This window comes from Perognathus longimembris, chromosome 11 (assembly GCF_023159225.1).
Source record: "Perognathus longimembris pacificus isolate PPM17 chromosome 11, ASM2315922v1, whole genome shotgun sequence".
Classification (NCBI taxonomy): domain Eukaryota; kingdom Metazoa; phylum Chordata; class Mammalia; order Rodentia; family Heteromyidae; genus Perognathus; species Perognathus longimembris.
The window spans coordinates 50,282,350-50,295,956 of NC_063171.1; the positions used below are offsets into that span (position 1 = coordinate 50,282,350).

The window sequence follows — 13,607 nt, forward strand, 5'->3', positions numbered from 1 at the left end:
AAGATGAAGGTAGCTTAGGTTGATGTCCAAGGGAATCATTTCATGAATAAAATGTACACTGTGTTTTTAGCATCTCATAATGGGTACCAGCCATCTTGGACAAATAATAGTGCCACGATAGCACAAGTGATGAGCCATGGCGTCCTGGAAGGGGAAACTGAAGGTCAGAAAGGAAAAGTAATGGGAGAAACTGCGATGCTGGACTCTCATAATCTTATGGGTCACTGGCTAATGAAAGTGCAATGATAATACACCTTTGGTTAGCACATTTAAAACCCATATTAAGATCTCAAGGATACCAGGGGGAAAATGTATAGTAGGTATGAACCTTGGACTAATCAATCAAAACTTAGCAAAAACTTTGAGGATTCCTTTGGAGTTATTTAGAACATTTTTAGATTCACCTCTATCTGTATAGCTAAATTTCCATTCTTCCCACTGAAAACATACTGTTTTATCTCGGTGGAATATTTTCCTTTCTATGAGAAATCCAATATATCGTTAGGCATTTTTTCTGAACTTTGTGGACTAATACATACTCTTCTTTTGTGATTTTATTCAAATATTCATAATACTTATGTCTTTCTGCCCAATTAGCTACTAGCTATCTTTTTGCATACAAATTCCTATCTGATTTTTTTATGAAAAACATCTTAGCTTATAAAATAGAAAGTGGGTATCTTTCATATGTACCATTGTATTTTTCAATTTAATTCAAATCATAATTTTATGAACAATAGAGTCAAAAACTGGAATATGTGAATGTAGGGGCCACATGCACTGTTTTGACAATATCATTTTTTTCCTCACTAGTTCCTGTATCCATGGACCCTCCTTTGGTTTTTCCCATCTCATCGAATTCTCTCAACATCTCCTGGGAAAAACCAGCAGAAAATATTACAAGAGGAGAAGTTGTAAGGTTTAACATCAATATGATTTCTAAACAGTCACCTCAACAATCAATTCCAGTGTTCTTTACTCAGGTAATGTTATTTTAAACTGATATTCTTCCAGAAATGACTCATAGCTACATTTGAGATTTTCTGACTTGACACATAATTTTGTGACAGAATTCCCCCAGTTTACTCATTAGATGTGGTATTTCTTGTCTCAACATAATAATATATATATACAAAGATCTCTCTGTGTACATCAGTTATTTCTAATATAAGTGTATACTGAAGAAATGTTATACTTTTATTTCATTAGGCCTGCTCTTTCCATTTAAGTATTTTGCAGGAAGTTAAATACGTACAAACATTTATATATATTGGATATACAATAGTGTTTTTAAACAATTCACAATCTGTTGATATTGTATCCTTTTGGAAATATAAATAATATTGGTAAGAACATCTTGTAAATATATTTTAGACATTTTTAAATTGCCTTTAAAGCAATTCATGAAGAATAGTTTATCACAGCTGATGACAAAGATTACAAATAATGATTCTGATGAATCATGTGTACATAAATGAACATGCTCAAGAAGTGATGAGAATAATAATTAGAATACATAGTTACTGAGACTTTACTCTGTCTATGAACTAACTGATTGGATATTTGTAATCATCCTGGAAAATAAAAGGGTCTTTCTAAGAACTAAGGATCTACCTCAAAGCTCTTTACATAAACACATCTAAATATCTTTCCCCAGCATTATTATCCATAAGGATCAGGGGGTCTGTTAGAGGTTATGTCTCAAATAGTTCATCATCTTGAACCACAATGTGTATATAGAACAAAGATTTCTCCTTTTTTGGAATACATTACAGATGGCAGCCTTCCATGTTACGAGCTAACTTAGATAGACCCCTATGCGGATGCAGTATACATACTTTTACAATATGCTCCTTTTGGAATGTAAGGAAGTTTACTAGACATTGTGCCTCCTTCTTAGTTACAGGAGATAAAAGATACTTTTTTAAAATTTGTACTGCATGTTCTAGCCCTTTACTGCTGTGTCAGATCCCTTAATTTTTACAATGATGCACTCTCACTGTCTGCCACACATATTTATTTATTAAGATCTATACCTACTTTCAGCTTCTTGCTTATTTGGCTCATTTAACATGCTCCTAACATAACATTATTGGACTCCTAACTAACATTATTATACTACTAATGAGACAGTATCTAAAATATTATGCCAAATGTTATTAAACTTTGCAATGACTGACATTATTGATAGAAAGTTATTTTCTATGATAATTTAGTTATATATCATTTAACGACAGGGATAAGTTCTGAGAATGTATTGTTAGGACATTTCCTTAATGAATAACCATCGCAGAAGTATTTATTAACATAGATGAAATAAACCAATACTTCACTCCAAATACCACTCTAATATAGAATAAACATATAAACCATGTAGTTATTTGCTGTCATTCTCAAGTATGATGTACTGAATGCAATTGTAGTACCATATATATCATAGGCAAGGTAGTCGGTTTATTAACACCAGCATCACCCCAACATCCAATTCTTTGTGCTACAGTACAATGTCTATGGAATTATTTGTTGTTAGAAATTTCTTACCTCTCTTGGCATCAGTGGCTCAGAGCTACTCAGGACGCTGAGATTCAAAGCCAGCCTGGGCAAGAAAGACCTGTGAAACTCTTATATCCAATTAATCACAAGAAAACTGGAAGTAGTGCTGTGGATCAAAGCGGTAGAGTGCTATCTTTAAGTGAAAAAGCTCAGGGACAGCATCTAGGCACTGAGGTTAAGCTCCACAACAAACAAAAAGAAAAAAAAATTCTTACCTCCTTTCTAATCTTATGGACCATTTCTACTCTCCACCTGTTCCTTTGTTGGCTCAAACATCATTATGTGGAGTGTCTATCAGTAGCCCTAAGGAAAAATAGTATTTTCATGATTAGTGTTGTACTTTCTGTCCTAATGACATTTTCTCCCTAAATATAATTTGCATCAGTCTAAGCAAATTTACATGGTTCCTTTAGATCAAGTCTTTGTATAATCATGAAACAAATTCTCAGATTTGCTTGTTTGTTTATGAACTATGGAGTTCTCTTCAGTCTTGTCTACTCAAATCTGCCACTTTCATTTGAACGTGTGTGCTAAAGAGAATATGTCAAAAGCAATGTAACTGATTGAATCTGTATGTGGTCATTTGCATGAGAAAGATAATTGAGAATTGACCTCTTGTGGATATTCAGCAATATGTTTCACGAGATTCACCCCACCCTTTCATTTCTGTCTCTTTTCAAGAAAAACAATATGATGATTAACGTAGTGTCATGCTCTGTTCTCACGCTATGAAATAGCAGGTGGCATTGTTGCACTGGGTGACTTTGGGCCAAGCCTCGTGGTTTCCCTTGGACTTTTTCATGGTAGCAGTGACAGTGTCACCATCTATATCTCGACCACTGGTGACAATAACCACACCATCGTGCTGCTTTATGAGGCAATAACTTGCTTTTCTCATTTATCCACTTTCAGGAAGTCGATGATTACCTCATAAAACAGTGTGCTTATACTATTACCAATTAAACCCTGGCTTGGTGTAACAGTTAAAAAAATCCCTTTTACTAATAGAAGTTGGCCATAATTCCTCTGTCTGAATGCACAGAACTTTGTTAAAGTGGTATTGTCTGCAGTGAATATCCATTATCTGATTATATTATTCTTATTATATTTGCCTTGAAGCTGTTGCACACTGCTAAACCTCAAGATGTATCTTACGTTGTAAAAGGATTGAAACCTTATACGATCTACAACTTTACTGTTTCCCTCTGCAATGCAGTTGGTTGTGTAGCCAGTGTTCCTGGAGCAGGACAGACTTTAGCAGCTGGTAAGTGAGTCTTCACAGAACAGAAACTATGTTATATGTTTAGAAATGAATGCATACAAAACTTATCTACTTTTGACTGATTGCTTATTTTTTGTTGTCCCTTGATCACTTTCTGATGCTGATTACTGTCCTCCAGGGTCTTTTAAATAGAAAAGCAGATAAAAATGTATATAGTCTTAGCAACATTTATTCCAGTGTTTGTCTAACCTTTATCTGATACTTTCAATAGAGAAAGAATGACGATCACTCGGGCAAATTCACACTATCTTTGAATATTCTTTTTTTTTTTTGCCAGTCCTGGGCCTTGGACTCAGGGCCTGAGCACTGTCCCTGGCTTCTTCCCGCTCAAGGCTAGCACTCTGCCACTTGAGCCACAGCGCCGCTTCTGGCCGTTTTCTGTATATGTGGTGCTGGGGAATCGAACCTAGGGCCTCGTGTATCCGAGGCAGGCACTCTTGCCACTAGGCTATATCCCCAGCCCCTTGAATATTCTTTTAAAGGAGGAATTTCTTAGCTGAACACTATAATAAGTATAATATAATATATAATGATATAATCTGAGCTAATTTGGAGGTGCAGATTTTGAGGCTCAAGGTCTGATGCCAGCCAGAACAGAAAAGTTTGCTAGACTCCATCTACACAATACCGAGCAGAAGTATTCCAAATGAAGGTATGGCTTAAGTGGTAGAGTTGCCAGCCCAGTAATTGTGAGGGTTTGGGTTCAAACACAGTGATGTACACCAGTGGGAGGAAAATATTTTTAAAAGGCAATACGGTACACTGATTTAAAATACCTCTTGGTAGTTTATAGTCACTGTTCTTCTACTGTTTCGAAGTATATTATCCATCTATTTTAACCTCTTGAAGACATTACTTAGGTGACATTTTAAATAGAAGCACACCCTTGCCAAGTATTCTCTCCTCTGGGCTGCATGCCATGGTGAGTCCTCACAAGCATGGTTTCTAGCAGTGAGCAGGCATTGTCCTCTAGAGGCTCGAATCTGTTTTTCCAAAGACAGGATAATGAAAGGAACTGAAGGGAGGCATGTCTGACCTTAGGCACTAGACGGATTCTAAAGATACAATGGAAGAAAAATATCTATAGAAGAAATTTCCCTGTTGTAAGTATCAATGATGATACTTTCACTTCTATAAATTATAGTGGGTTAGACCAGTAAGTTTGCCACAGTGTAAATAGGAAATACCTTCTGTTGTCGCCTTTGTTGGTAGTTTGGTGGCCAATATATGGACTTTGGGGAAGTAATAAAATTGTGAGTGCTGTAATTTAGTCAGTGGATTAATCCCTCCAATGAAGATAAAAAGTTGGAGAAAGTAGGTCTGTGGGTAGCTATAACTTGTCCTTGTCTCTTCCTGTATTCCCTTTTCTCCACTTCCTGTCTGGTACAAAGTGAACACCCTCTTCCTTCACATACCTCTGCCATCATGATGCTCTGCCCCAGAGGACACAGGACCAAGCGACTTTAAATCAAATGCTCTGAGATTGGGAGCCAAAGTAAATAATTCTTTCTCTGAAGTTGTCTCTGTTCGTTATTTCATCATGATGATGTAAAAGTAACTAATGCAGAGTTTCTGTGCCATGGAAGAGAGAACTCAATGCAGCCGTGCTTCTGTATAGATTACATTCATTTATGGGGGGAAGGCACGCAGGCTTCACGCCAATCACTGACCACTGGAAGGACAGGGGAGTAAAACTAAACAAAGCCCTCTCAATTCTCTCTTTACCTTTCTACTAAAAACAAAAACAGAGCCTGGACATATCTCGTGTTTGCTAAAAGCTTCACACTTTCAGATGTGTGTGGTAGTTTTTGTGTTTGTTTTTAGGTATCTATTTTTATTTGTGTGTTTTGGAGACAGGGTCTCTCTGTGAAGCCAAGGCTAGCCCCAAATTCTTGATCAGGCTAGCCCCAAATTCTTGATCTTCTTCTCTCAGCCTCTGGCATTCTGAGATTACAAGTATGTATGACCACACCAGATCTAGTCAGTGGTTCTTGTGTTATTCACGGATGATAGGCAATAGTTAGAATTATATTTAGCATTATCTTTATTTTGAATTAAAATATATTTTCAGAGAACAGGGAAAGTAAAAAACAACAATAGGGTTTGGCTTTGAACTCAGCCATTTACTAATTGTGTGGCCTTGTGTGAATTATGGAAGCTCTGGTTTTTTTTTTTTTGTCTTTTTTGTTTTTAGTTTTCCAGTTAATAAATAAGGATAGTATATTTTCCAGGGTTTTTGTGAAGATTAAAATGAATTGATGCATATTTAAAACAGTACTTACCATATAGGAAGGTCTCAGCAAAATTTTGTTTCATGATTATTGTCAGATTATATATTTTTAACAAGTGTGTAGGAGTTACAGAAATTTCAAAGAACATTGTTTCACAGTTATATATTATTACATTTATGTAAGAACAGTCATAAAGATAAGTTTATTATGGAAAATAAAATTCAACAAAACTTTAGGAAGCTTTAAATTTGATGTGAGATTAAAAACAATTCTGCAGAAAGTCTATCATTCAGGATTGCAGTGCACCTTTCAAACCTTACCAACCAAATTATACCAATTTTAAATATGTCCCCTTTGTAGTACGGACTATGAACACATCATTTTTAGTTTTAAATCATTACTACATTTCCTTGTGATGGCCTGATTCTGAAAGTACCTATTACAAGTTTATACGAGTACTCTAGAAGGATTGAGGTGTTTGGCTGTAGAATGGACATCTAGCAGGATAATTGACACCAGAGGCCAATACGAGGGTTTTCAGAGAGGTAGATGGAAAGTTGTGAGAACAGAAAATGACATAGATGATTTTTGTGGGGAGACTGAGAAATTATCTAGCTAAATAACATTTACTTGGGCTGTGAATAGTTAATAGACTTTTCCAGGTTTTTCTGAGCATCTACCATGTGCTAGTCACAGTCTTGGTACTCTTGCTGGTACTCCTGAGATAAAAATTGGCCTTTCTGAAAACTTTTCTAGCAGAATAGATTCAAAGAGAAGGTATATTTAGAGTCTGGTCATCTTTTCTATGGGGTAATAAGATGTGAAGATATAAGAAAGGAATAAAGTGACAGCATGGAGGAAAATCTACAAGTTCAGAAGGAGGAATTATTTGTTTATTATTTATGTGTGTTCATGCTACAGTATTTATTTGTTTAAATGTTATTGTAAAGGTGATGGACAGAGGGGTTATAGTTCCATGAGCCAAGTAATGAGTAAATTTCTTTTTTACCAATGTCACCCCCTCCCTCATTTTCTCCCAGTTTTTCACCTCTCAACTCCCTTTTCTCCCAAGATGTATAATTCTGTACCCTTTTCCTTCTGTGTAAGTTTATCTGATTTTAGGAGGAGAGGGGAAGCAGAGAGACAGTGGGACAAAGAGTAAACCAATTCAGCTGTAATACTCACTAGACACTATGTTGGAAATGAACTGTGATCAAAGTCTTCTCAGCCATGGTACTCCAATTTAAATAAAGTTGGAAAGACTGGCTATTTAATAGACACATAATTAGGACAATAAAAACCAGCCAGTCTCGGAAGATGCAAAGCTGGAGCTTAAAACAGGTGCAGGTGGTGTGACTGGTCCTCAGAGATTTTTGTGGCCAGTAAGGAACTAGGGAGGATAGAGAAATTTAACAAATTGAAGTTGGAAGAAGATAGCCCAGTAGAGATTTCTATTTGGGGGTTAAAGAAGAAGTAGAAAGAAGAAGTAGAGAGAATGAAGAAATTGCCAGACATACTACCAGAAAAGCCTATGGAGAAGAGAGTAGATAAGATTATCAATACTGACGTATGCCAGTGAGGTGGGGTTTCCAGGACCCTCTAATGGAAGCTATAATTATGACAACAAGAGTAAAGCAGAAATGTAGAGAATGGAGCAGTAGCAGGAGATGCAGTAGAATATTTTTTTTTTTTTTTGGCCAGTCCTGGGCCTTGGACTCAGGGCCTGAGCACTGTCCCTGGCTTCTTCCCGCTCAAGGCTAGCACTCTGCCACTTGAGCCACAGCGCCGCTTCTGGCCGTTTTCTGTATATGTGGTGCTGGGGAATCGAACCCAGGGCCTCGTGTATCCGAGGCAGGCACTCTTGCCACTAGGCCATATCCCCAGCCCGCAGTAGAATATTTTTAAGCATGTGGTTTTCTGAGGCATTGTCAACATTTTCCATGTGCCCAGTTTCCATTGAAAAGTTTGCACGAACTCCTGTTCCCAGTTGAGTTCCTTTCTTGGCTGGAATGAAATTTGTTCAAATTTTCTAGAAGAAAGTGCTTTAAAAAAATTCCTTAATACAATCTGTCAGAGTTATCTCAACTTTCATCTGCCAAACAGCAAATAAAATCATTGACGTGACAGTAGTAGAAGAAATGATGTTTGTTTATAGTTTATTATTATGAAATGTACAATTTTCAAGCATTCTCAGATCCATAAAAATTATTTATTTATTTTTATATGATTATAAGGAAAAGCCCACCAAATATTTGCAGCTGGTGAATAACTTATCTAAAATTTTACAACATTTAATATCTATCTCAGACTCATAGACATTAAGCCATACAAATATACACAGTGTAAAGATTAATACTTAGGAACAGTTAAATTGGTTGTAAGAAAGGTGATCTTTCTTGCTCTGTTAATGTGGAGTATTTGTTTACTTAAATTTGGAGGGAAAGTATTATCACAGTAAATAATAGATATGTGGGAAATGCAATTCTGAAGCATAAACAGGCCTATGATCTCAGTAGCAGAGATGAAAGATGAAGTCCAGTAACCATTTGAAATTTTTGGGAAAAAAAAAAGAATTGAACAGCTAAAGTGGCATTTTGTTTTTCTTGAAGCATGGTGTTATGAGAAAGATGTTCTCTCCCAATCTTAGTTGCAAAAATTAAAAGGTAAAGATAAGGTTTAATCTGGTTGCTTCACTGAAAACCTTGAGACTTATTACCGGCTATTAGTGACTCGGAAGTCATTTTCTCCCTTATGTGGTTAGAATGGGTGCATTTCACACTGAATAGTACACTGGTGCTCTTTTAGGTGTTGTTGCTTGTGACAATCTGAGGACTAGTCTTAAACATCTACCAGTTTCTCCACTGCAAAATCTGTCAGTGTAACTGGTAGCTTGGAGGTGTTTGTGAGTTTTGTAGGAATATTGAGTTGATGGACTTTTAAAAATATCCTTGTTTTATTATTATTTTAATCTTTAGATTACTTTACTTTTTTGGTGGTGGTGGTGGTGGTGGTGGCTTGAACTCAGGACCTGAGCACTAGAGCTCTTCAGCTTAAGGCTAGCACTCTACCATTTTGAGCCACAGCACCACTTCCCATTTTCTGGTGGTGAGTTGGAGATGTGAATCTTGCAGACTTTCCAGTGTGGACTGGTTTGAATTGCAATCCTCGGATCTCAGCCTCCTGAGTGGCTAGGATTACAGGCATGAGCCACCAACACCTGGCAAGATTTCCTTCCCCTCCCTTAATTTTACCATAAAGGTGGCATACAGAGGGGTAAGGTTACATGAGTCAGCTAATGAGTACATTTCCTTTTGAACAGTGTAACCCTTTCGCTCATTCTCTCCCAGTTTTCCCCTCTCATCTCCTCTTCCCCTAAGTTACATAGTTCATTTCTTAAGTAGTGCTTATGGAGTTTCACTGCTGAATTGGTTCGCCCTTTGTCACATGTTTAGTTTCTGTGCTTCCTTTCCCCTAGCCAAATCAGCAAGACAAAGGGTGCAGAAAACAGAGACCAAGGGGAATAAAAAGAAGAAAGGAAGAGCTGGGAATGTGGCTTAGTGGTAGAGTGCTTGCCTAGAGTGCATGAAGCCCTGGGATTCCTAAGGACCACACAAACAAAACAAAACAAACAAATCAAAAATCACAAGTGGCGCTGTGGCTCTAGTGGTAGAGTGCTAGCGTTGAGCAAAAGAAGCTCAGGGACAATGCCCAGGTCCTGAGTTAAAGCCCAGTACTAGCAAAAAAAAAGAAAAAGGAAAGAAGGAGGAGGAGGAGGGGAAAAAAAAAAAGCAGGAGGAGGAGGAAGCAGAAGAAGGAGCAGGAGGGAAAGAAGAAAGGAAAGGAAAGAAAGAGGGAGGGAGGGAGGAAGGGAGGAAGGAAGGGAGAGAAGAAGGGAGGAAGAAAGAAAGAAAGAGAGAGAGAGAGAGAGAAAGAAAACCACAAACAGTACAATTGAAAATGTCTTGTTTCCATTTCTTTGGCTTCATTTCAATAAGCATGGTATTATAAAGTCATATGCACATGGCTACTGGGCCCTTGTAGTCCTCCAGAAGATAACGCTTTGTATTTGAAGAAGCTGTGCTCTTCTGTGGTTTACAAATTCCATCCAGATTAATTTTTTCTGTAAGGAAATCCTTTTGGAGAGCCGTTCTTTTTTTTCTTTAATTTCTTTTATTTTTATGAAACTTGATAAGTTTTTTCAATTAAATTTTGTTGACAAGGTGTTGTGCGAAAGGGGTACAGTTACATTATAAGGCAGTGAGTACATTTCTTGTGATATCTTACACCCTCATTTTTCTTTCCCTTCCCTAGATCAGGTAGGCATATATACAATATCCAGTACACTGGAGTTCCCTTCTTGAAGGGACAATTCATTCCTTCTTGTACCTGTCATAAATGGACCTCCATAAACAAGCTCTGAAGTTCCCAGCTCCCATTCCACGAGGCAAGAGTGTTGCATGAAATTTTCTCTCTGAATCTAAAGTGAAATGTGAGTCAGTTGGCTCTTGGGTTGCAGACACACATTGTTTCACATGCAGGTACATGAGTCTTTTTGTAGTGAATTGGACCCAGAGTGATTAAACAGCACTCTTAATATGTTAATTTATAATTTTAATTACAACAGTCTTGTATATATAGCCATTAGTGAATACTAATACAAATATTTTTCTGCCTTTTTATTCATAATGCATAAACCAATCATCCGGTTACTTCTTGGAGGTTGCCTGTTTTGTTTCATAATACAATCTTTGTTCTTAGTTATGAATGCATTTTGTTCTTTCCTGTCTTGAATAATCCCTTATTAAGCGAGTCACTTTCTGCTCCATGTTAAAAAGGAAAAATTATCATGCAAATGTGGCACGCCATATTAAAAAAGCACATTACCAAACACTTTCTCATTGCTGTCCTTCAATTAGTTTCCCTTCTTTGAATTTAATTTCATTTGTTGTTAAACTACTGACTTGATGTATGGACTCATGAATCTGAGGCTGATGCCAAGAAAGAGAAGAATAAAAAAAAAAATCAAAGACCCTTGGATGAGCCGCAGAGGCGAGCTGAAATGAATTCGCTTCACCTTTTGACAAGAACACTTGAACAGCACTGGAATCCTCTGATGATTCAACTTGGCTAATTATCCAATTATTTATTCCAAGAATAAAGGGAGCATTTTACAATTAGAGAAGTGTAAAGCAGCCTGAGAAATGTAGCAATGACAGATGACTCAAGTAACTTCTAAGATAAACAGTATCTGTGAAAAAAAAAAACTTGTCTCAGCAAGTGTTTGCAGTCTCTAGTTCTATGTGTTAGCATCCGTGAAATCTCCAGTACATTGAAGGTTTTTTTTTGTTTGTTTGTGTATTTTTGCTCTTTCAATAGAGATTATTTTACACTTGTAACTACCATGTCAAATTTTCATGGCTCTTCAGCAGTGTTAAAGTTGTATTTCCCTTGATTAAAAGCTTTTGGTTCAAAGCAATACTTTTTAATTGCCTAATGATATAAGTCAGTTCTTAGGAAAGAACCGCACATTTAGGAGTTCATTTGCAATATAACTGAAAAATTCATTGCATGGCAGTAAAACAATTTACTGTTAATTACAAGGAGAAGAATTTGCTGTAGCATGCCCACAGATTGCCATGAATCATACAGCACTCCTAGAGATTTATAACAGATGTGTAAGTGGGATGAATTAGCAGGGTTTAATAACAGAGACACAAATCATGTAGACTTCAAGGAGCTTTAATTGATATACTAGAATGTGACGGGCATGAATCACTCAGCCATTCAACAGCACTGTAACATATGGTCAGCTCAATATGCTGCATCTTAAATCGGTTGGTGAGTCGTTGGTTGGCCCATATGGTGGAAGCAATATATTTTTCATGATTAAAAAAAATACATCCTGTTTTTAAAGAAATATGATTGCCAAGCATGTTTCTTACTGAACAGTCACCTGAATGCCAAACTGGTGGTGTTATTTAAATTATGTTTTTTAAGCCTGGCAGCTTGTCCTGATGCATAGAGGTTACTCCTTGTAATGTTAGATGGATAGATGCCTTGTGAGAAGCAAGCAGGTGTGGCTTGGCACACCTGATTCCCAGCAAGCCCAGGGAAAACACTGTGGATGGTAGCTGGCGTTGTCAGAGAAACCTTTGAAATGAGGCAAAAGAAAAAATATTTAACAAAAAAAAAATTAACAAATGATAAGTTTCAGAGAAACTTAGGAAATCCCACCTTGGAAAATAGTACAAAATGAATTTAAAACTATGCCCCCCTATTGTATGTAGCATTTATGCTTTCTTTCTATTCATATTATTTATTTATTTATTTGAGTGTGTGTGTGTGTGTGTGTGTGTGTGTGTGTGTGCGCGCGCATGTATGTCAATACTGTGATTTGAACTCAGGGCCTCCTGCTCTTACATAGGTTTTTCTCTAAAGGCTGGTACTCTAGCACTTGGGCCACCCATCTACTTCTAGGATTCTAGTGAATTGGAGCTAAGAGTCTCATGGATTTCTCTATCCAGGCTGGCTTTGAACTCTGATCCTCAGTATCTAAGATTACAAGTGTGTACCTCCAGTGTCTAGCTATACTCACTTCTTAATTCAATATTGGATCCTTTGGAAGCATTGAAAGAAAAACCACTAATGCATCTGCAGGTCATCTTTTGTATAAGATCACTAACCCTGTGTCCTTCCTGCAGTGTCATTTCTGTGTATAGAAGCAGGTATCCTGCTTGAACACTATTACTGGTAGTGTGCAAATCTGTTTTTATTGGAACTGAGATCTGGCAGCTTTCAGAAAAGCTTTTGCAGCATTAGTAAATTTGACAGACTTGAAAAAGGAATATTGCAGCCTCCGAACTGAGCTGCCAGGATTTAATGTCAACAATTAAAATTTATTTTGATCCTTACCTAGTGTTTATTACTGTTTGTATACACAACAGACCTTACTAATACAGAGCTGCACTATTAGATGGAATTACCATCTGTTCAGAGTGAAATGCTGGCATCTGTCTTAGATGCTAAAACTAAAATGATATTATTTCTAACAAAACAAAATTAACTGCTTTCTCCTTACCCACTTCTACTAGAAGTGTGTGAATACAACCAAGGTAAAGGCTTTATTTTATTAACATATATTTTGTGCATAAAATACATCATGACCTCAGTTGCCAGGTCTGCTTTATGAAAAAGCAGATTTTCTGAACTTTTCTACTGGCCTTCTTAGCTGTAGAAACAATATGTTTAGCCTTTCTGAGAACACTTCTTAGCTTTATAACAAAGTTGTTATTTATCCTATAAGAAAACATTAAAATAATACAATTAAAATATATAAAAAATAAAAAATAATCACTGAATCTGACAGGTGGAGTTTACAAAATACTTTGACATATGTCCCCCACCCCCCAAAAAAACTTGAAAAAAACCTCTGTAAACAAAGATGTTAAATAGGCCAAAATTCATCTGAACAAAGTTGCTATAAGTCCCACAGTGACACCTTTAGGAAAATATACAGTGTATCATCTCTGATAGGTTATTTA

General features: G+C 36.7%; 1 protein-coding gene across 1 annotated transcript in view; it reads left to right on the forward strand.

Annotated features, from left to right (window-relative positions):
- Ush2a (usherin) overlaps positions 1-13,607 on the forward strand; it is a 618,626-nt gene that overhangs the window by 167,630 nt on the left and 437,389 nt on the right. The window contains exons 18-19 of the mRNA XM_048356772.1: positions 814-983; positions 3,673-3,817. Of these exons, the coding sequence (XP_048212729.1) occupies positions 814-983; positions 3,673-3,817 (315 nt within the window). The remainder of the gene's footprint in view (positions 1-813; positions 984-3,672; positions 3,818-13,607) is intronic.